This window comes from Haliotis cracherodii, unplaced genomic scaffold, assembly GCF_022045235.1.
Source record: "Haliotis cracherodii isolate W230 unplaced genomic scaffold, xgHalCrac1.p SCAF_5, whole genome shotgun sequence".
Taxonomy (NCBI): domain Eukaryota; kingdom Metazoa; phylum Mollusca; class Gastropoda; order Lepetellida; family Haliotidae; genus Haliotis; species Haliotis cracherodii.
This window is the reverse complement of record NW_027266308.1, coordinates 6,415,640-6,439,885: the sequence shown is the minus strand read 5'-3', so window position 1 is coordinate 6,439,885 and position 24,246 is coordinate 6,415,640. Positions and strand designations below refer to the sequence as shown.

The 24,246-nt window shown below is 44.5% G+C and overlaps 1 protein-coding gene across 1 annotated transcript in view; it reads right to left on the bottom strand.

The window, feature by feature from the left end:
- Window positions 1-24,246, bottom strand: part of LOC139443232 (protein O-mannosyl-transferase 2-like) — a 48,071-nt gene that overhangs the window by 6,574 nt on the left and 17,251 nt on the right. Inside the window, exons 5-17 of the mRNA XM_071224205.1 lie at window positions 22,590-22,698; window positions 22,388-22,453; window positions 21,325-21,418; window positions 20,259-20,365; window positions 18,977-19,059; window positions 18,437-18,546; window positions 11,416-11,543; window positions 10,078-10,156; window positions 8,297-8,448; window positions 7,334-7,422; window positions 5,630-5,706; window positions 4,601-4,672; window positions 2,652-2,808 (exon numbers count right to left, since the gene is read on the bottom strand). Coding sequence (XP_071080306.1) covers window positions 2,652-2,808; window positions 4,601-4,672; window positions 5,630-5,706; window positions 7,334-7,422; window positions 8,297-8,448; window positions 10,078-10,156; window positions 11,416-11,543; window positions 18,437-18,546; window positions 18,977-19,059; window positions 20,259-20,365; window positions 21,325-21,418; window positions 22,388-22,453; window positions 22,590-22,698 — 1,323 coding nt within the window. The remainder of the gene's footprint in view (window positions 1-2,651; window positions 2,809-4,600; window positions 4,673-5,629; window positions 5,707-7,333; window positions 7,423-8,296; window positions 8,449-10,077; window positions 10,157-11,415; window positions 11,544-18,436; window positions 18,547-18,976; window positions 19,060-20,258; window positions 20,366-21,324; window positions 21,419-22,387; window positions 22,454-22,589; window positions 22,699-24,246) is intronic.

Here is a 24,246-nt window from a genome sequence, read left to right as displayed (position 1 = left end):
TAGGTGACAATGCATGATGTAGGTGACAGTGCATGATGTAGGTGACAGTGCATGATGTAGGTGACAGTGCATGATGTAGGTGACAGTGCGTGATGTAGGTGACAGTGCATGAAGTAGGTGACAGTGCATGATGTAGGTGACAGTGCATGATGTAGGTGACAGTGCATGATGTAGTTGGCAGTGCGTGATGTAGGTCACAGTGCATGAAGTAGGTCACAGTGCATCAAGTAGGTGACAATGCATGAAGTAGGTGACAGTGCATGAAGTAGGTGACAGTGCATCAAGTAGATCACAGTGCATGATGTAGGTGACAGTGCATCAAGTAGATCACAGTGCATGATGTAGGTGACAGTGCATGAAGTAGGTGACAGTGCATGAAGTAGGTGACAGTGCATGAAGTAGGTCACAGTGCATCAAGTAGATCACAGTGCATGATGTAGGTGACAGTGCATGAAGTAGGTGACAGTGCATGAAGTACGTCACATTGCATGAAGTAGGTGACAGTGCATGATGTAGGTGACAGTGGATGAAGTACGTCACATTGCATGAAGTAGGTGACAGTGCATGATGTAGGTGACAGTGGATGAAGTACGTCACATTGCATGAAGTAGGTGACAGTGCATGATGTAGGTGACAGTGCATGATGTAGGTCACATTGCATGAAGTAGGTGACAGTGGATGATGTAGGTCACAGTGCATGATGTAGGTGACAGTGGATGATGTAGGTCACAGTGCATGATGTAGGTGACAGTCCATGAAGTAGGTGACAGTGCATGATGTAGGTGACAGCGCATGATGTAGGTGACAGTGAATGAAGTAGGTGACAGTGCATGATGTAGGTGACTGTGCATGATGTAGGTGACAGTGCATGATGTAGGTGAGAGTGCATGAAGTAGGTGACTGTGGATGATGTAGGTCACAGTGCATGAAGTAGATGACAGTCCATGAAGTAGGTGACAGTGCATGGTGTAGGTGACAGCGCATGATGTAGGTGACAGTGAATGAAGTAGGTGACAGTGCATGATGTAGGTGACAGTGCATGATGTAGGTGAGGGTGCATGAAGTAGGTGACTGTGGATGATGTAAGCCACAGTGCATGATGTAGGTGACAGTCCATGATGTAGGTGACAGTGCATGAAGTAGGTGACTGTGGATGATGTAGGTCACAGTGCATGATGTAGGTGACAGTCCATGATGTAGGTGACAGTGCATGATGTAGGTGACAGTGCATGATGTAGGTGACAGTGCATGATGTAGGTGACAGTGCATGAAGTAGGTGACAGTGCATGAAGTAGGTGACAGTGCATGAAGTAGGTCACAGTGCATGATGTAGGTGACAGTGAATGATGTAGGTGACAGTGCATGAAGTAGGTGACAGTGCATGATGTAGGTGACAGTGCATGAAGTAGGTCACATTGCATGAAGTAGGTGACAGTGAATAAAGTAGGTGACAGTGCATGATGTAGGTCACAGTGCATGATGCATGAATTACATCACAGTGCATGAAGTAGGTGACAGTGCATGAAGTAGGTGACAGTGGATGATGTAGGTCACAGTGCATAAAGAAGTTCATAGTGCATGAAGTAGGTAAAAGTGCATGATGTAGGTGACAGTGCATGATGTAGGTGACAGTGCATGATGTAGGTGACAGTCCATGAAGTAGGTGACAGTGCATGAAGTAGGTGACAGTGCATGAAGTAGGTCACAGTGCATGAAGTAGGTCACAGTGCATGAAGTAGGTCAAAGTGCATGAAGTAGGTCACAGTGCATGATGTAGGTCACAGTGCATGATGTAAGTCACAGTGCATGAAGTAGGTCACAGTGCATGATGTAGGTCACAGTGCATGAAGTAGGTCACAGTGCATGATGTAGGTCACAGTGCATGAAGTAGGTCACAGTGCACGAAGTAGGTGACAGTGAATGAAGTAGGTGACAGTGCATGATGTAGGTGACAGTGCATGATGTAGGTCACAGTGCATGAAGTAGGTCACAGTGCATGATGTAGGTGACAGTGCATGATGTAGGTCACAGTGCATGAAGTAGGTCACAGTGCATGAAGTAGGTGACAGTGCATGATGTAGGTGACAGTGCATGAAGTAGATGACAGTGCATGATGTAGGTCACAGTGCATGAAGTAGGTCACAGTGCATGAAGTAGTCACACTGCATGATGTAGGTGACAGTGCATGATGTAGGTCACAGTGCATGAAGTAGGACACAGTGCATGAAGTAGGTGACAGTGCATGAAGTAGGTCACAGTGCATGAAGTAGGTCACAGTGCATGAAGTAGGTCACAGTGCATGAAGTAGGTCACAGTGCATGAAGTAGGTCAAAGTGCATGAAGTAGGTCACAGTGCATGATGTAGGTCACAGTGCATGATGTAGGTCACAGTGCATGAAGTAGGTCACAGTGCATGATGTAGGTCACAGTGCATGAAGTAGGTGACAGTGCATGAAGTAGGTCACAGTGCATGAAGTAGGTCACAGTGCATGATGTAGGTCACAGTGCATGAAGTAGGTCACAGTGCATGAAGTAGGTCACAGTGCATTATGTGTAAAGGAGGACATCCAGCACACGATTCATGATGAAGAATAATTAATATCAATAGATAATATACATCATACAACTTGAGGCGCTTATCTCTCGCTTACCTTTGATAGGCTCAGGTACTTGAATACCACGCTTTAACTTTATCCTGTGTATAACGAAGAACACGAGGAACAAGGCCTTGATAACAAGCAGTCCCCAGAAGATGACAGGATTACCCAGGAGGTAGATACGGTGGTTCTTGGCAGAAAATATCTGACCCTACAGAAACAAAGAACGTGCAATTATATCACTAATTGGACTGACAAATGCAGTTCATCATGAAATAATGCCATTTAAGATCCAGATTTGAGCAAGAAGTAAGAGGACAGCTTGCAATCAATCCTGAGCCAGACAAACCAGTTGGTACAAGTGGGAGTGAAAGCACAAAGCGTGATCTGGACATACTGTAAATCTTGAAATTAATGTGTCTCCAAATTGATGCGAGGTTGACCCCTGGCCAAAGATGCGACTCAATATTAATGAAACTCCATCCGCCTCCCTCCCCAGTGGAATGATACATATCCTTACCATAATCCAATCACACATCAATTTCCTCCGCTTATTAGCGCTGAGTAGAGCATTTCCGTACAAAACAATAAACAGTGTTTTCCTAAAGACAGTTTATATATTTATTCTGTTGACTGGCATTAAGATAGTTCAAAGGCAATAAAATAATTTAACACTGATTGGTATGCGGAGAAGGTGTCAACAAACTTGAAGGCAGATGTCAAAACAAAGGCTGTAGATCTGAGGATAAGTGTGATTCTGCTTATCAGTGCACGTAGGGCCGTGTCAGCCTTTGATGCAATCTTGCGTGGGTGGCGTCTATCTGGACAGATGGAGCACTCATTGATACCTAGTTTGAATGAGTGAGTAGAACTCTTGACCCAAGCAGTGATATGAGATGAGATGAGATGAAATTGGGTTGAACGTCACGTCCAAGATTATTGCACTTATATAGCAACGTGCATGCACGTGTGTGTGTGCCTGCTTGTACTAGTCCAGACTGATGCCGATTTATAGTGCTAGCTCACTGAGATACCATGCCGCAGTTTAACATGAATACCCCACTCAGACACTGTATACTGACTCCGAGCCGACCAGTCCTTGTTTTAGCCCCTTAATGTCGATCGCCAGACAGGGTATAAACAAGTACCATTTTTTAACGTTTTTTGGTATGACGCGGCCGGGGATCGAACCCTGGACCTTCCGCTCTCCAGGCGGACGCTCTACCACTAGACCACGGAGGCGGTCCCCAGCAGTGATAACTCACCGGATGCCTATTGTGTAATTCCTATTCTTTCAATGACATTGTCATATACTTGTTACAACTGCTGCTCAATAAACCGTGTTTGTGTTTATATACAAGTTGGTATTTCCACTATCCAAAGTGTACAGTGAGGCGTGTCATTGTTGACAATGATTTTGGAGAAATAAACACAAAGATTTAATTAATGCAAACAAAGGTCACTCTCATATTTCGTATTTAATTCACGCTTGCGTTAATTTCAAGATTTACGGTACAGGATGATCCAGGTCACTGCAGTGAGGTGAGGTCAAATGAGGTTTAACATCGTGTTCAAGATGATTGTACTTATATAGTGACATGAATCCAGTTTGTGTGTGTGGCTTCTTGTAACTAGTCCAGATTTTCGCCTCTTTTACGGTGCTAGCACACTGAGATACCATGCCACAGTTTAACATGGATACCCCACTCAGACACAGTATACAGACTCCAAAGCAGACAGTCCTTGTTCTATCTCTTTAATGCTGAGAGCAAGGCAGGTTACCATCTTTTAACATTGTATGGTATGATGCAGTCTGGATCAAACCGCCAACCTTCGGCTTTCTGGGCTGATGCTCAATCCTCTAGGTCGTCACTGTAGTGAAACGAGAATCTCTCCTAGCGGTCAGCCATTAAGATCACAAGTTCCTGGTTTCAACCTTCACAAGAAAGGGTTACGTGGGACTGTCTGTCTCAACAGTGACAAAGGCAAACCCCTAAACTTACCCTGTAGTTGATCGGCCACTGCCAGGGTCTAGAGGTTATCTCCCCTTCTTTAGGTTTCAGACCACTGTTTCCCTGTGAAGGATGAGAGTTGTGAATGAGACTCTAAATGAAGCAGCATATCAACACAGGGGCTTTCTGCAATGGTTATCATAGGATGAAGACTCACATTAAAAAAAACCATCAAATTTTGACAGTAATAAAAAAATGCATGAAGTTAAAAACTTGCTATATTACAACTGAAACAAGCTGAATTGATCCTTTCATCTTTCAAATGTGTGACAAATGTGGATGTAAACTGCATTTAAAACTGTTATTCTCTAAAGGAGTGAGTTTGGTTTAACGCCGCTTTTAACAGTATTCCAGCTATATCGCGGCATGTCAGCTTAATGTGGGAGGAAAGCCCGATGTGATGCAGGTCTCAGACGTTTACCACTTTGGTGAAACCCACGAGCACGGGTTTGGTGCTGACAAACCTAGAAACATAATCGGCGTGAACCGGGATTCGAACCCACAATCATAGGTTTCTGGCGTGCCCAAGGGATGCAACTCTGCACAGCGAATTGCGGCGCCTTAGACGACTGGGCCACCAGTGCCCTATATTCTCTAAAGGAAGTAAAAGATGACTTTCACATCATACAATACACAGCAGAGCCTCAACCCATCTAATAATGGTTTCTTCCTTCCGACAGTGTCAAATGTTTGAACTTCTTAGGCTTACAAAACAAAGAATTGGTTCTCAGGAAATGGCTTTTGAAAATTTAGTGCAGTTGGGCAGTGTTTTTTTTAGTTATTCAAACTCGTATATAAGCAAATAAACAGTTGTGTACAATCAACCTGGGAAAGGGCCTTCCTACATAAATGTATTCCTTGGTGAGTATAATAATGGAATACAGTATTTGAGCTAGGAATATTTATGGATTTATTCTAAAAAAATGTAAAAAAAATGTAATAAAAATGAAACGTGTGGCGAACTTTATGACGATGTGGGCAGTGTCTGGGCACCAAGACTATCATTTTTTTTACCCTTACCTGTGTCATGACTGCGTGGCTTTCTAGGAACTTCTCGAGGAAAGACGAAGAGTAGACTTCGAAGCTTACATTTGGCACTGGAAAGTGTACAACACACAAAACTATAGTTTCTTTTGAGTTATCTCAAAGTATAACAACATGTACCTGTCAGCTGCAGTTATACTTATTAGTCAAACACATGTTGCTCTGTGCATAACTGTTATATTTGTATAATATTGATGATGAACGCATGATACTAAGTATATCTATGAACACACCCAAACATTACATAAAATTCTCTCATTATTAGCAATTTCCTTTTCTTAAATTGTGAATAAGTCATGATTGAGACATTATATTTGGTATGCTACAATAACATAATTTTGGTGATAACGCTTACAAGGTTGCATTGCTACACAGCGATGCTCTACCTGGTTGTGATGCTATACCTGGTTGTGATGCTATACAGTGATGCTGTATCTGGTTGTGATGCTATACCAGGTGGTGATGCTATACAGTGATGCTCTACAGTGATGCTATACCTGGTTGTGAAACTATACAGTGATGCTATACCTGGTTGTGATGCTATACAGTGATGCTATATCTCTTTGTGAAGCTATACAGTGATGCTATACCTGTTGTGATGCTATACCTGTTGTGATGCTATACCTGGTGGTGATGCTATACAGTGATGCTATACCTGGTTGTGATGCTATACAGTGATGCTATACCTGGTTGTGATGCTATACAGTGATGATATACCTGGTGGTGATGCTATACAGTGATGCTATACCTGGTGGTGATGCTATACAGTGATGCCATACCTGGTGGTGATGCTATACAGTGATGCTATACCTGGTTGTGATGCTATACAGTGATGCCATACCTGGTGGTGATGCTATACAGTGATGCTCTACAAGTTGGTGTGGTTATAAATAGTAGAGATGCCATATATTGTGACAGAGCTATATATAATATGGTGGTGCTACACAGTGATGCTGCTATATATAGCAATGCAATACATGGTTGTGGCAATCTCTCGCTGCCACTCAACAAAGATCTGAGGAAATCCCATTAGGGGTCACGTCAGACTGACCTTGCGCGAACTTTACACGACCAATGGAATGACAGGCAAGAAGTCGACATTAGCCAATCAGAAGGCAGCTTTCTCGTGCTTTACGGCACTAATTTCAAATTGGTGACTACGTTTCGAAACATATTTTGACAAATTCTCGATTAAAAATTTGAAACGTGAACAAAAGAATGTTCTGGAAGGGCTAATAGATGGTCTAGATTGTATGGATTCAGTCATTAAGCCCGTAACTATCGTTCGGAATACCCCATGTTAAAGTTTTCGAGGTTGCATGATTAGAAATCCCATTCCGAATGTTACTTTCATGATCTGGTAAGTGATGATCTGATTGGTCGGATGTAAGGTCGTTCTGACGTGACCCCTAATGGGATGTCCTCAGATCTTTGTTTAGCGGTAGCGAGAACAAAGAGTGAGTGAGTGAGTGAGTATGGTTTTACGCCGCTTTTAGCAATATTCCAGCAACATCACAGCGGGGGACACCAGAAATGGGCTTCACACATTGTACCCATGTCGGGAATCGAACCCGGGTCTTCGGCGTGGCGAGCGAACGCTTTTACCACTAGGCTACCCGACCGCCCCGCGAGAACAAAGATCAGATCTTAATGAGATTGTGGTTGTGGTGCTATACTCACATCGGGAGTCCTGCACCTCCTCAACACTCCACAGCGCCTTGCTGTCCTTGGCATTGGGGTTGCATGATGCTTCCAGCTGCTCCCAGCCCCTGCCACACATCACAGAAAACTCATCATCTCCGCATAAAACTTCTCATGCATCCTTGCACAATGCATGTGTTGCAGCCATGGAAATATCTGTCCTATACTTCATGCTACGTCCCTTAGTGTATCTTTGTTATCAATGGCATGGGGATAACATGGGTAAGTTAATAAATGTATTTAGAAAAGTGTTTTCATCTAAAACACAATGTGTACTCTCTGCCTTAGGATAAAATATATCTTCTGAGATTTGGTTTGGGCATCAGGCATATTACCACATGTGCTGCAAGGTCTAATTGCCATGGAAACGTGAAAAATAAAAAATTCTAAAATCCCTAAATAGCAAGAGGCACCAGTCCAGTATGTGTCTGGTAAACATGCAAAGTTTTTGTTGGAAAGTATTGAATGGGTTTTGTGTTATGCTCCGGAAACAAACTCTACCCTATAGAACATTAGTCCAACTGGTTGCAATGGAAATGTAAAAAATAAAAATTTATAAAATTCCTAAATAGCAAAAGGCACCAGTTAAGTATGTGCCTAGTAGACATGCAAAGTTTTGTAAGAAAGTATTGAACAGTTTTTTAGTTATGCTCCGGAAACGAACAGCACCCTTATAGAACCTAAGTTCAACTTGTTGCCATGGAAACGTAAAAAATAAAAATTTATAAAATTCCTAAATAGTAAAAGGCACCAGTTCAGCATGTGTCTGATAGACATGCAAAGTTTCGTAGAGAAATATTGAACGGATTCTGAGTTATGCTCCGGAAACGATTTCGGGACACGCACACACACACACACACACACGGACGGAACCCATTTCTATATGCCCGCACACTGCGGGGGATAACAAACTACCTGTACAACATCGCCTGAGACACTCACCACTTGGGCAGCTTCTTGTCATGGGAGTATAGTGCACACTTCACGAAGTAATGGATGATCCTCAGCTTGGACCGCACAGTCTGTATGGGTGTGCCTGTAGGTGACCCCACCACTTCAACAATCCAGACATCATTTGAGTCCCCAGTACCGTTCTGGAACACAAACAGTGAGTGAGTGAGTATGTTTTACGCCGCTTTTAGCAATATTCCAGCAATATCATGGCGGGGGACACCAGAAATGGGCTTCACACATTGTACCCATGTCGGGAATCGAACCCGGGTTTTCGGCGTGATGAGCGAATGCTTTAACCACTAGGCTACCCGACCGCCCCAGAACACAAACAGAAGGACATGTTCATCTTGGGTCATCTACATAAACCTAGATTAAAATTTGGAGTTTTTTCGCATTATCCCACATCGGTTATCATTCACATGATATATTCTAAAGCCACTCTTGACCTATGTACGAAGGTCGTGTTATTCACATAATTATGTTACCATGGTTACTTTAGCTCCAGTAATAAAATCTAATGTCAGTGTCTGTCAGACAGGTTAAGGAGCGCCTAACCGATATGCAAAAAACATAAACAACATAAAGTTTTGTGGAACACAAAACATTTATTTCCCATCACTGAAATCAGTTATCAAAGTACTGTCGGAAATGGTAGAAAACCCTTTTCTGGCTTCATTTATTAAATACGAATAATAGGACTAAAAATAGCATATTTCAAACTAATGCAAATCTACCTAATCTAGCATATCCTAACTGACACTCTGATTAGCCTAAAAAGCTACTTTTACACGTAAAATGGGGATAAACTTTGACAATATTTGTTTTGTCATGCATGCATGAAATGCCTAACAGCTGTACCATGTGTACCATGTGTACCAGGGCAATGACCTCACACCGGCCCGTGCATTCACATACAATGGAGTTGCATGTGTATATTTCTATAATCTGTTTCACACTTCCCTCATTGGTTTAAATCTTCCGTTCATATTTTTCTCCAGTAAAATTGTCATTACGACTCCTTGCGACTCAAACACATCAAACAACAGGTAGGTAGATCAGTTCTTACTCGATATTTCCATAGCAACAGTCTGTGAAACATTTTGTCTTGTTTTAACGAGCAAAAAGTATTTTTCTATCATTTCTGACAGTACTTTTCCTTATCTGAACAATGTAACTAGACATTAACACTGACACAATAGATCTGATCAAGTATGATACACTTAGAGTAATTCTTAGAGGAGCTTCAGTTTTTCTCCATCAGCATCTATTATGTTGACAACGGATGAAGCTGAGAGCCAGTCATGATGTGGCCTCTCAGACAGGTATTTTGACATAGGAAATATGAGTGAGTGAGATGGGTTTAACGCCACTTTTAACATTATTCCAGTTATATCAAGGCGTGTCAGCTTAATGTGGGAGGAAAGCCCGAAGTGATGCAGGTCTCAGACGTTTACCACTTTGGTGAAACCCATGAGCACGGGTATGGTGCTGACAAACCTAGAAACATAATTGGGGCGAACCGGGATTCGAACCCACAATCATAGGTTTCTGGTGTGCCCAAGGGACGCAACTCTGCACAGCAAATCGCGGCGCCTTAGATGACTGGGCCACCCATGCCCCCAGAGGAAATATAAGCTATTAAAAGAAATAACTTTTCAAGAAACTTGATCCTCTCTATGATCAGGAGCTTCATGCCATTCCAGGACAGAAGCTGGACTGACAGGTGAGATGTGCTACACAGCTCAGTGTGAAGTGCCATAGGTACTCACCTGGCCATACCCTGAGACCTGGAAGTGTCGTTTAGAAAGCGGCGCCGGCTCTTTGTGACTGTGTAGGTTTCTCCTGGTTCTGCAAATAATGGGTGCCGAAATAATTATAATACACTTGATAACATGATAAAGTAGACAAAAATGTGTTTAACACATAGTGACTTCTTTATTATACTATAACTGCGACATTTCGGTATAGATTCTTAAACCGCTGTCAATATGCATAATAGAACCTGTTTAACACAGGACCTACTTCACATACTCCAGTCTAAAACACGACTTACATCATATCCTCCAGTCTAACACACGACCTACATCACATGCTCCAGTCTAACACAAGACCTACATCACATACTCCAGTCTAACACACGACCTACTTCACATACTCCAGTCTAACAAACGACCTACATCACATACTCCAGTCTAACACACAACATACTTCACATACTCCAGTCTAACACATGACCTACATCACATGCTCCTGTCTAACACATTATCTACATCACATACTCCAGTCTAACACATGACCTACTTCACATACACCAGTCTAACACACGACCTACTTCACATGCTCCTGTCTAACACATTATCTACATCACATACTCCAGTCTAACACACGACCTACTTCACATACACCAGTCTAACACATGACCTACTTCACATGCTCCTGTCTAACACACTATCTACATCACATACACCAGTCTAACACATGACCTACTTCACATGCTCCTGTCTAACACATTATCTACATCACATACTCCAGTCTAACACACGACCTACTTCACATACACCAGTCTAACACATGACCTACTTCACATGCTCCTGTCTAACACACTATCTACATCACATACTCCAGTCTAACACATGACCTACTTCACATGCTCCTGTCTAACACACTATCTACATCACATACACCAGTCTAACACATGACCTACTTCACATCCTCCTGTCTAACACACGACCTACATCACATACTCCTGTCTAACACAAGACCTACATCACATACTCCAGTCTAACACATGACCTACTTCACATGCTCCTGTCTAACACACGACCTACTTCACATGCTCCTGTCTAACACACTATCTACATCACATACTCCAGTCTAACACATGACCTACTTCACATACACCAGTCTAACACATGACCTACTTCACATGCTCCTGTCTAACACATTATCTACATCACATACTCCAGTCTAACACATGACCTACTTCACATGCTCCTGTCTAACACACTATCTACATCACATACTCCAGTCTAACACATGACCTACTTCACATCCTCCAGTCTAACACACAACCTACATCACATACTCCAGTCTAACACATGACCTACATCACATGCTCCAGTCTAATCAGATCTCCACTGCGGACTAGTTGTGGCTCCTCGGATATACTGGCATCCCGATCGGCCGGCTTTATGCGCCAGACATTGTTTTCATCCTTGTGACTGTAAGTTGTAACCTGAAAGGAAGAACAATGAACTGTTAGAAGACATCCAGAAGAATGTCATACAGAGATCATTTTATGTGGTCAGGGTCAGAATTCTTGTATTTCCAGAGCGAGAGTGAGGGTAATACTTGCACTCTTACACAAGTTCCGTAAAATCATTTTGACACACATGCGAGGGTAATTATTCCTTTATCACCCATTATTTCTTAATCCCTTTTACATGTTTTAGCTCCCCATTTTCGAAAAATCCACTGTTCAAGACCGCCATCCAAGCAACCACAATTGTTGAATGATGTCAACAATCTTAAGCTATGACGTTGTTTCTAGTGTGACATCATTTCGAATAGACGTCACAATAATATTCGAATGACGTCAATTATGCCGTCCGAATGACGTAAACAATACAAGTGGGTGTGAAGTGATAGTTGCACACTGGTTGACGTTGTTTCTAGTGTGACGTCATTTCAAATAGACGTCACAATAACATTCGAATGATGTCAATTATGCCGTCCGAATGACATAAACAATACGAGTGGGTGTGAAGTGATATTTGCACACTGGTGCAATTATGAGTTTTATGAACTTGGTTATTTCTAACCCTATGGGTAATAAATGAAGCCATGGTATCAGGTGGTCACTAGGCATGCTAGGACTGACCACTTGGTCAATTTTAAAATTTGTACTAGACATGATGCTACAATTACCCTTTCCTTGCATGACCATGACTATCTGACATCATTAGGAAATTGCACTGCAAGAATCTGTTATCTCTTGTGGGTGTGATCTTCTCGAAGCAAGGGAGTTACCCGACTATAAAAATCCAAATTCCACCATTGCCGAACAACGAACAAACAAGACATCTGGTTCGTAAACAACATGAATTTCAACATGCAGATTTCGGTCGATTGAAGGTGAGGTAAAATGTGGTTTAACGTCGCGTCCAAGATTTTTGCACTTATATAGTGACGTGCATGCACGTGTATATGTGTGTGTGGCTGCTTGTACTAGTCCGGACTGATGCCGATTTATAGTGCTAGCCCACTGAGATACCATGCCGCAGTTTAACATAAATACCCCACTCAGACACAGTATACTGACTCCAAGCCGACCAGTCCTTGTTTTAGCCCCTTAATGCCGAGCACCAGACAGGGTAACAACAAGTACCATCTTTTAACGTCTTTTAGTATGACGCGGCCGGGGATCGAACCCCGGACCTTCCACTCTCCGGGCGGACGCTCTACCACTAGACCACGGAGGTGGTCCCGGTCAATTGAAGGATTTGAAAAGTGTTCCACCAACTGCCGTCGACAGATATTTTGCAAATCTTTTCATGTTTTTAATCAAGGTGCTCAAGGGATAAAGATCTTGATTAGCAATCCCATCATCTTGACTGGGCGCCACCATTTTGTTTGAAGCAAATGCAAGTGATATGAGAAATGGAATGTGATTTGTCATTAGGAGGGACATACAAGGGACATAACTCCTAATAGCCACTTGTGGCACTACAATTGAGCCCAGAAATTCCGGCCTAGTTTAGCAAGGGTGGAAACTGGACTTTTATCATATTTATAGTCAGCTAAGCCTCAGATGATGGTGGTTGTCAACAGAAGTGCTGCCAGTATTTTGTCAGGGATTAGTGGGATTAATGGATTGAAAAAGCTCAACAAACAGCACTTCTAGCAATACAGCTACCACATACTCAGTAGCAAGCTGTAACATTTCATTGGGATAGTGGAATGTTTAAGGCCGTTTGTCCCTTTGGCTAGTTCAACATTACAGAAACTTGATGTTCTTACCGCTCAGGCCGCTTTCAAGTTCAACAGGCATATGTTGCTGGAACTGATGTTGGGTGTTGGTGTTGTTGGTGTTGGTGCTGGTGTTGGTGTTGGTGGTGTTGGTGTTGTTGGTGGTGGTGATGTTGTTGGTGGTGGTGTTGGTGTTGGTGGTGTTGGTGTTGGTGTTGTTGGTGGTGGTGGTGATGTTGTTGGTGTTGGTGGTGGTGTTGTTGGTGTTGGTGGTGTTGGTGTTGGTGGTGTTGTTGGTGTTGGTGGTGTTGGTGTTGGTGGTGGTGGTGTTGGTGGTGTTGGTGGTGGTGTTGGTGTTGGTGGTGTTGGTGGTGTTGGTGGTGTTGGTGGTGTTGGTGGTGGTGGTGGTGTTGGTGGTGGTGGTGGTGTTGGTGTTGTTGGTGGTGGTGTTGGTGGTGGTGTTGGTGGTGGTGTTGTTGGTGTTGGTGGTGTTGTTGGTGTTGGTGGTGGTGTTGTTGGTGTTGGTGGTGTTGGTGTTGGTGTTGGTGGTGGTGTTGGTGGTGGTGTTGTTGGTGGTGGTGTTGGTGGTGGTGTTGGTGGTGGTGTTGTTGGTGGTGGTGTTGTTGGTGGTGTTGGTGGTGGTGTTGTTGGTGTTGGTGGTGGTGGTGGTGGTGGTGTTGGTGGTGTTGTTGGTGGTGGTGTTGGTGGTGGTGTTGGTGTTGTTGGTGGTGGTGTTGGTGGTGGTGTTGGTGGTGTTGTTGGTGGTAGTGTTGGTGGTGTTGGTGTTGGTGGTGTTGGTGTTGTTGGTGTTGTTGGTGTTGGTGTTGGTGGTGTTGGTGTTGGTGGTGTTGGTGGTGGTGTTGGTGGTGGGGGTGTTGGTGTTGGTGGTGTTGGTGGTGGTGTTGGTGTTGGTGGTGTTGGTGGTGTTGGTGGTGTTGGTGGTGGTGGTGGTGTTGGTGGTGGTGGTGGTGTTGGTGTTGTTGGTGTTGGTGTTGGTGGTGGTGTTGGTGGTGGTGTTGGTGGTGGTGGTGTTGTTGGTGTTGGTGGTGTTGGTGGTGGTGGTGTTGGTGGTGGTGTTGGTGGTGGTGTTGTTGGTGGTGGTGGTGGTGTTGGTGGTGTTGTTGGTGTTGGTGGTGGTGGTGTTGGTGGTGGTGTTGGTGGTGGTGTTGTTTGTGTTGGTGGTGGTGTTGGTGGTGGTGTTGGTGGTGTTGGTGTTGGTGTTGTTGGTGGTGTTGTTGTTGGTGTTGTTGGTGGTGGTGTTGGTGTTGGTGGTGTTGGTGGTGTTGGTGGTGGTGGTGTTGGTGGTGGTGTTGGTGGTGGTGTTGTTGGTGTTGGTGGTGGTGTTGGTGTTGTTGGTGGTGGTGTTGTTGGTGGTGTTGGTGGTGGTGTTGTTGGTGTTGGTGGTGGTGGTGGTGTTGGTGTTGGTGGTGTTGTTGGTGGTGGTGTTGGTGGTGGTGTTGGTGTTGTTGGTGGTGGTGTTGGTGGTGGTGTTGGTGGTGTTGTTGGTGGTAGTGTTGGTGGTGTTGGTGTTGGTGGTGTTGGTGGTGTTGGTGTTGTTGGTGTTGGTGGTGTTGGTGTTGGTGGTGTTGGTGTTGGTGTTGGTGGTGGTGTTGGTGGTGTTGGTGTTGGTGGTGTTGGTGGTGTTGGTGGTGTTGGTGTTGTTGGTGGTGGTGTTGGTGTTGTTGGTGGGGGTGTTGGTGGTGGTGTTGTTGGTGGTGGTGTTGGTGGTGGTGTTGTTGGTGGTGGTGGTGTTGTTGGTGTTGGTGGTGGTGTTGGTGTTGTTGGTGGGGGTGTTGGTGGTGGTGTTGGTGGTGTTGGTGGTGGTGGTGGTGGTGTTGTTGGTGGTGGTGTTGGTGGTGTTGGTGGTGGTGTTGGTGGTGGTGTTGTTGGTGGTGGTGGTGTTGTTGGTGTTGGTGGTGGTGGTGGAGGTGTTGGTGGTGTTGGTGTTGGTGGTGTTGGTGTTGGTGTTGGTGTTGGTGGTGTTGTTGGTGTTGGTGTTGGTGGTGTTGGTGTTGGTGTTGTTGTTGGTGTTGTTGGTGTTGGTGGTGTTGGTGGTGGTGTTGTTGTTGGTGTTGGTGGTGGTGGTGGTGGTGTTGGTGGTGTTGTTGGTGTTGGTGGTGGTGTTGGTGTTGGTGGTGGTGGTGGTGTTGTTGGTGGTGGTGGTGTTGGTGGTGTTGTTGGTGTTGGTGGTGTTGTTGGTGTTGGTGGTGGTGGTGGTGTTGTTGGTGGTGGTGGTGTTGGTGGTGGTGGTGGTGTTGGTGGTGGTGGTGGTGTTGTTGGTGTTGTTGGTGTTGGTGGTGGTGGTGTTGGTGGTGTTGTTGGTGTTGGTGGTGTTGTTGGTGTTGGTGGTGGTGGTGGTGTTGTTGGTGGTGGTGGTGTTGGTGGTGTTGGTGGTGGTGTTGGTGTTGGTGTTGTTGGTGGTGTTGGTGTTGGTGTTGGTGGTGGTGTTGGTGTTGGTGTTGTTGGTGGTGTTGTTGTTGGTGTTGGTGGTGGTGTTGGTGGTGTTGGTGGTGTTGGTGGTGTTGGTGTTGGTGTTGTTGGTGTTGTTGGTGGTGGTGTTGTTGTTGGTGTTGGTGTTGGTGTTGGTGTTGTTGGTGGTGTTGTTGTTGGTGTTGGTGGTGGTGTTGGTGGTGTTGGTGTTGGTGTTGTTGGTGGTGTTGGTGGTGGTGTTGTTGTTGGTGTTGTTGGTGGTGTTGTTGGTGTTGTTGGTGGTGTTGGTGGTGGTGTTGGTGTTGGTGTTGTTGGTGGTGTTGGTGTTGGTGTTGGTGGTGGTGTTGGTGTTGGTGTTGGTGTTGTTGGTGGTGTTGTTGTTGGTGTTGGTGGTGGTGTTGGTGGTGTTGGTGGTGTTGGTGTTGGTGTTGTTGGTGGTGTTGGTGGTGGTGTTGTTGTTGGTGTTGGTGTTGGTGGTGTTGGTGTTGGTGTTGTTGGTGGTGTTGTTGTTGGTGTTGGTGGTGGTGCTGGTGGTGGTGTTGGTGTTGGTGGTGGTGTTGTTGTTGGTGTTGGTGTTGGTGTTGGTGTTGGTGTTGTTGGTGGTGTTGTTGTTGGTGTTGGTGGTGGTGTTGGTGTTGGTGTTGGTGTTGGTGTTGGTGGTGGTGTTGGTGTTGGTGGTGTTGGTGTTGGTGTTGTTGGTGGTGTTGTTGTTGGTGTTGGTGGTGGTGTTGGTGTTGGTGTTGGTGTTGGTGTTGGTGTTGTTGGTGGTGTTGTTGTTGGTGTTGGTGGTGGTGTTGGTGTTGGTGTTGGTGTTGGTGTTGGTGTTGTTGGTGGTGTTGTTGTTGGTGTTGGTGGTGGTGTTGGTGTTGGTGTTGGTGTTGGTGTTGTTGGTGGTGTTGGTGTTGGTGGTGTTGGTGTTGGTGTTGTTGGTGGTGTTGTTGTTGGTGTTGGTGGTGTTGTTGGTGGTGGTGTTGGTGTTGGTGGTGGTGTTGTTGGTGTTGGTGTTGGTGGTGTTGGTGTTGGTGTTGTTGGTGGTGTTGGTGGTGTTGGTGTTGGTGTTGGTGTTGGTGGTGTTGTTGGTGGTGTTGGTGTTGGTGGTGGTGTTGTTGTTGGTGTTGGTGTTGGTGTTGGTGTTGTTGGTGTTGGTGTTGGTGTTGTTGGTGTTGGTGTTGGTGTTGGTGTTGGTGTTGGTGTTGTTGGTGTTGGTGGTGTTGTTGGTGTTGGTGTTGGTGTTTGTGTTGGTGGTGTTGGTGTTGGTGGTGGTGGTGTTGGTGGTGGAGGGGGTGTTGGTGGTGTTGGTGTTGGTGTTGGTGGTGGTGTTGTTGGTGTTGGTGGTGTTGGTGTTGGTGTTGTTGTTGGTGTTGGTGGTGGTGTTGGTGTTGGTGTTGGTGGTGGTGTTGTTGTTGGTGTTGGTGGTGGTGGTGGTGGTGTTGGTGGTGTTGTTGGTGTTGGTGGTGGTGTTGGTGTTGGTGGTGGTGGTGGTGTTGTTGGTGGTGGTGGTGTTGGTGGTGTTGTTGGTGTTGGTGGTGTTGTTGGTGTTGGTGGTGGTGGTGGTGTTGTTGGTGTTGGTGGTGTTGGTGGTGTTGGTGGTGTTGGTGGTGGTGGTGGTGTTGTTGGTGGTGGTGGTGTTGGTGGTGTTGTTGGTGTTGGTGGTGTTGTTGGTGTTGGTGGTGGTGTTGGTGTTGTTGGTGGTGGTGGTGTTGGTGGTGTTGGTGGTGTTGGTGGTGTTGGTGTTGGTGTTGGTGTTGTTGGTGGTGTTGGTGTTGGTGTTGGTGGTGGTGTTGGTGTTGGTGTTGTTGGTGGTGTTGTTGTTGGTGTTGGTGGTGGTGTTGGTGGTGTTGGTGTTGGTGTTGTTGGTGTTGGTGGTGTTGGTGTTGGTGTTGTTGGTGTTGTTGGTGGTGGTGTTGTTGTTGGTGTTGGTGTTGGTGTTGGTGTTGTTGGTGGTGTTGTTGTTGGTGTTGGTGGTGGTGTTGGTGGTGTTGGTGTTGGTGTTGTTGGTGGTGTTGGTGGTGGTGTTGTTGGTGTTGTTGGTGGTGTTGGTGGTGGTGTTGTTGTTGGTGTTGGTGTTGGTGTTGGTGTTGGTGGTGTTGGTGGTGGTGGGGGTGTTGGTGGTGTTGGTGTTGGTGTTGTTGGTGGTGTTGTTGTTGGTGTTGGTGGTGGTGTTGGTGTTGGTGGTGTTGGTGTTGGTGGTGGTGTTGTTGTTGGTGTTGGTGTTGGTGTTGTTGGTGGTGTTGTTGTTGGTGTTGGTGGTGGTGTTGGTGTTGGTGTTGGTGTTGGTGGTGGTGGTGTTGGTGTTGGTGTTGTTGGTGGTGTTGTTGTTGGTGTTGGTGGTGTTGTTGGTGGTGGTGTTGGTGTTGGTGGTGGTGTTGTTGTTGGTGTTGTTGGTGGTGTTGGTGGTGTTGGTGTTGGTGTTGGTGTTGGTGGTGTTGTTGGTGGTGTTGGTGTTGGTGGTGGTGTTGTTGTTGGTGTTGGTGTTGGTGTTGGTGTTGGTGTTGGTGGTGTTGGTGTTGTTGGTGTTGGTGTTGGTGTTGGTGTTGGTGTTGTTGGTGTTGGTGGTGTTGTTGGTGTTGGTGTTGGTGTTGGTGTTGGTGTTGGTGGTGTTGGTGTTGGTGTTGGTGGTGTTGGTGGTGGTGGGGGTGTTGGTGGTGTTGGTGTTGGTGGTGGTGTTGTTGGTGTTGGTGTTGGTGTTGTTGTTGGTGTGATGATGTAATGATGAAGACTATGACTCACCTGCTGCTGTTTAGGGGGATGCTCCTCTGGGTAGAGATGCCAGTGGGAGTGTAGGTACGCCCCGCCAGTACGGCGCTGCTTCAAAGTTACAGTACTGCCAAAGGCTATGTCTGCAAACAAAGGAGCTTTGTCAAATTCCAATCTTGCAGATAACATGAAACTTAAGTGATGACAATAACAACAACGTTTTCATCACTACATCCATATTGTGTTGGCTCTTCACATTCATCAGGTCCAGCCCATGGCAATTTTTCGGCTTGGTATTTAATCAATTATACAGCATTTATTTCATTATTACCTTTCAATATTCAGGGTAGGCTCAACAGTAAAACAAGGAAAGAGAGGAGTGAGTGAGTGAGTGAGTGAGTGAGTGCGTGAGTGAGTGAGTGAGTGAGTGAGTGAGTGAGTGAGTGAGTGAGTGAGTGAGTCAAAATGCCGCATCATAATAATGCGGCCAATCAGGGCTTTAGAATAAAACAGCAGTCCACGTTTTATTCTATTAAGGGAGAGCTTGTAAAGAGTAGCAGTGAACTGACTCACTTTCCGGCATGCTGACATTGTAGAGTTTATTTCCCATCAAGGAGGACTGGAAGGCTGAACTGTAGAAGCCGTCACCATTCCCACTGAAATACAAACAACAGGCTCAATATAAGTGTGAGGTGAATGGAGATTATATTGAAAAATAAAAGTGCAAATGATATTCTGTGACTTGGTCTTCTATTGAATTTGCAAAACTTATTGAACGCCTCTCGTACCTAACGTGCATAACGGTTCTTAGGTTTATACCACCATAAATATACTGAAATCAATTCTTATAAACACATATGTCAACATTAATAATGTCACAGACTGCTTATTCCTCATCAACAAAAAAATAACTGTTCACAACAATAAAATAATCAGTGATATTGTTCAGCGCATTAATGCAACACATGCTGCGCCTAGCCTATTAGCAGCCAATCAGAAAACAGCAGTCTGTTAGCAGGTTGGGCGTAATGCTTTTGATTTATAGAAACATAAATGCAAAAGAGTCGCTTGGTCAGCCATTCAAATCCCATGGAATCACTTGGAATTTCTTCATTCTGTAATGAGCGCATGTTTACCAACAAGGTTACCTCATTGCCAATTATACCATTATGACAAGCGCATAGCGGATGCGTAGTGGTTCAGAAAGCAATGTTCCAGGCAATCTCCACTCCATGTCTACAATAAGGCTTAAAAGAATAAAAGAATTGGTTCTCACTTAATGATGTTTGAAAATATAGTGCTGGCGGGTGGTGTGTATTTTTGTTTTTTTCACTTGTTTAAACTTGTATGTAACCAAATAAACAGTTGTGTACCATCAACCTGGGAAAGGGCCCTCCTACATAAACAAGCATACAAACTCCTATTGCCGCCATGACCACAACACAAGATGCACAGTAAAGCAGTGTGCTTGTAAAGGGAAGTAACTGTGTGTTATATTGGATTGCATTGTTTTTAAGTATTAGGATTATTTCATTTTTTTGAAAATGGAAATAAAAATGTAACGTGCGGCAGACTTTATGATGATGTGGGCGGTGCCTGAGAACCAAGACTACTATTTTTTTTAGCCTAAATATAGTCAAGATCCTATTTCAACATGTTGTTTTCTCTGATGTTTCAATAAATTAATGTATAGCACCAACCACAGGAGTCCGTATCTAAAAATAGACACCCTCATGCATATTCATTGAGATGGTCATGAATATGCATGAGGGCGTCTATTTTTACACCAACACAATACAATGCACTGACTGTATATCGTGTTGCAATGGCATGGGGCGCTCATGTTCAAACTCACCTTAGACTGAGCACATTGAAGTGGACAGCAAATATTATCATGTAGCAGACAGCTGGTAGACCAATCAGACACAGGGCTCTGGCTCCCAGATGCTTCAACACCTCCACCTAGTGGCAGATTCACAAAAGGGTAGATAACTGAGAAAATTTGAATTTGAAACATACGACATTATCATTGGTCTCTTGTGCAAGCTCCTCACAGCGATAGCCCGTTCGCCAAGCTCTCTATACTATTGCTGCCAACAGTCAAAACTCCCCACAGTGATAGATGACCACAACCATGCTTGGAGCTTGGAATTGAACTTGCAGCCGATTGACCGTTATGTTTACAAACAAGTGACGACTGTCGTGACGCCGAATACATTTACCCCTGAAAATTACTTTCTTTCTTTGACAATTTGAATTTCTATTTCATTAAAACTATCATGTAATTGATAAAGTGAGAATTTAAGAGAGAAGTTGGTTGATTTTCCATTAGTCTGAAATCTCGAACCAATCTGATTACACAAACAAGAAAGTAAATTCATCTGGAATACATGGTCAGTCGTAAACGTTTTCAAAATGAACTATGATGGCATTCCCAAACACATAAACAAAAGTATGAATGTGACTACATTTAGGGTTAGAGGGCAAATTTCAAGATTCTTGAGTGTCGTGCCCACAATGGTGCAGCGATGTTACCGAGAGTGTAACGAAGGTGTCACACGCTGGGAAGGAGCCTGGTCGCTTGTGTGCCCAAGGGAAGCAACTCTGCACAACAAATTGTGGCGCCCCAGATGACTGGGCCACCAGTTCCCCCAACTCTTTAGGGTCAACTTAGCGATTTCTGGTAGATATTGTAGGGTTATCTATATTATATATGACAATGGTTAGGTGCTCTACCGCCTAAACATTACTAGCTCTGTTATGCATGACTGAAGAGATGTGGGAGTGAGCTCCCCTTAGATCATTGACCATGTGGAGGCTGTATACTCAACACTCAGCACAATAAACCTACTATCTTCAAACTATATATACTGTGGTATATTGAGAAGACATAACAGATATGACACAAAGTGAATTGTTACCATGGACATTGCCTGAATCCCTAGCAGTTCCCACAGGTCATAGGCAGTTGTCAGGCCTACCAGCACGATCACAAACAGACCAACAAACTTTACACTGAAAATAAGGGAAACAATGATCATGATCATGAGCTGAGTGCGGTGAGGTGAAATTGGGTTTAACGTCGCGTCCAAGATTATTGCACTTATATAGCGACGTGCATGTACGTGTATGTGTTTGTGCAGCTGCTTGTACTAGTCCGGACTGATGCCGATTTATAGTGCTAGCTAACTGAGATACCATGCCGCAGTTTAACATGAATACCCCACTCAGACACAGTATACTGACTCCGAGCCGACCAGTCCTTGTTTTAGCCCCTTAATGCCGAGCGCCAGACAGGGTAACAAGTACCATCTTTTAACGTCTTTAGGTATGACGCGGCCGGGGATTGAACCCCGGACCTTCCGCTCTCCGGGCGGACATTCTACAACTAGACCACGGAGGCGGTCCCATGAGCTGAGTGAGTTGCCGTATCATAAGATCATATGCAAGTGAATACATTTTATTATCCAGGCCTTTGGTGATCATAAGATATTTTTTATTATTATTATAGTAAATTATGGTTATAACGAACTCAAAGTGTCTAATAAATTGAGTTTGTTATAACCGTAGCTCATACTAGTGAGTGAGTGAGAATGGTTTTATGCCGCCTGTAGCAGTATTCCAGCAATATCATGGAAAGGGCCACCAGAAATGGGCTTCACACATTGCACCCATGTCGGTAATCGAACCCCAGTCTTTGGCGTGATGAGCAAGCGATCGTCACTAGGCTACCACACCGCTCTAGTTCCTAATAAGTACATCAACAGCATATATACAGCAAATGGACAAGGCCAAAAAAACAGTTTGTTATATTCGTTATAAGCGTGTTCGTTATAAACAAAGTTTACTGTATTTGGAACCACAATTCTTCAGAGCATCCAGCTTGCTTAGTGAAAAAAACTTTTTGTTTAAAAGAGGACAAAACATTTTGGGTCAAACCCCCAGAATATCAAATCTACCACTTCTTCTGCATAAGACACTCACCCTATGGAACATGAGAGAAATACTCCTGTCACTGCCAGCCAACCCCACCAGGAGAAGCTGAAGGGTCTGAAAGTTAAATATGGCCGTGAACACGCTACTGCATATGTCAATCATGTCTTTATTAAGTTATTACGCATAATTCAAATTTACATGTCTCAAATTCATCTGCCTTATCTATATAAAGAAAGAAATATACAAATACCTGTTTTGATAAGCTTTGAATTTCACAGAAGAATAGGTCGCCATCATGATGAACACAAGCAGAATAGGGTCAAGTAGGATGTGACGGGACAGTGTCATGGTGCCCACATCTGTAACATAGAGGAAACAGTGTCATGTTGCCCACATCTGTAACATAGGGGAAACAGTGTCATGGTGCCCACATCTGTAACATAGAGGAAACAGTGTCATGCTGTTCATAGCTGTAACATAGAGAAAACAGTGTCACGTTGTCCACATCTGTAACATAGAGGAAACAGTGTCATGGTGCCCACATCTGTAACATAGAGGAAACAGTGTCATGGTGCCCACATCTGTAACATAGAGGAAACAGTGTCACGTTGTCCATAGCTGTAACATAGAGGAAACAGTGTCATGTTGCCCACATCTGTAACATAGAGGAAACAGTGTCATGGTGCCCACATCTGTAACATAGAGGAAACAGTGTCATGCTGTTCATAGCTGTAACATAGAGGAAACAGTGTCATGTTGTCCGTAGCTGTAACATAGAGGAAATAGTGTCATGGTGCCCACATCTGTAACATAGAGGAAACAGTGTCATGGTGCCCACATCTGTAACATAGAGGAAACAGTGTCATGTTGTCCATAGCTGTAACATAGAGAAAACAGTGTCATCTGTAACACAGGCAGTCAATGTGCCCACATCTGTAACATAGAGGAAACAGTGTCATGGTGCCCACATCTGTAACATAGGGGAAACAGTGTCATGGTGCCCACATCTGTAACATAAAGGAAACAGTGTCATGTTGCCCACATCTGTAACATAGAGGAAACAGTGTCATGGTGCCCACATCTGTAACATAGAGGAAACAGTGTCATGTCGTCCATAGCTGTAACATAGAGGAAACAGTGTCATGTTGCCCACATCTGTAACATAGAGGAAACAGTGTCATGGTGCCCACATCTGTAACATAGAGGAAACAGTGTCATGCTGTTCATAGCTGTAACATAGAGGAAACAGTGTCATGTTGTCCGTAGCTGTAACATAGAGGAAATAGTGTCATGGTGCCCACATCTGTAACATAGAGGAAACAGTGTCATGGTGCCCACATCTGTAACATAAAGGAAACAGTGTCATGTTGTCCATAGCTGTAACAGTCTGTTACATGGACAGTCAGTATGCCTACATCTGTAACACAGACAGTCAGTATGCCTACATCTGTAACATAGACAGTCAATGTGCCTACATCTGTAACATAGGCAGTCGGTGTGCCTACATCTGTAACATAGGCAGTCGGTGTGCCTACATCTGTAACATGGACAGTCAGTATGCCTACATCTGTAACATAGGCAGTCAATGTGTCTACATCTGTAACACTGGCAGTCAATGTGCCTACATCTGTTACACAGACAGTCAGTGTGCCTACATCTGTAACATAGGCAGTCAATGTGCCTACATCTGTAACACTGGCAGTCAATGTGCCTACATCTGTTACACAGACAGTCAGTGTGCTTACATCTGTAACATAGGCAGTCAGTGTGCCTATATCTGTAACACAGGCAGTCGGTGTGCCTACATCTGTAACATAGGCAGTCAATGTGCCTACATCTGTAACACTGGCAGTCAATGTGCCTACATCTGTTACACAGACAGTGTGCCTACATCTGTAACACTGGCA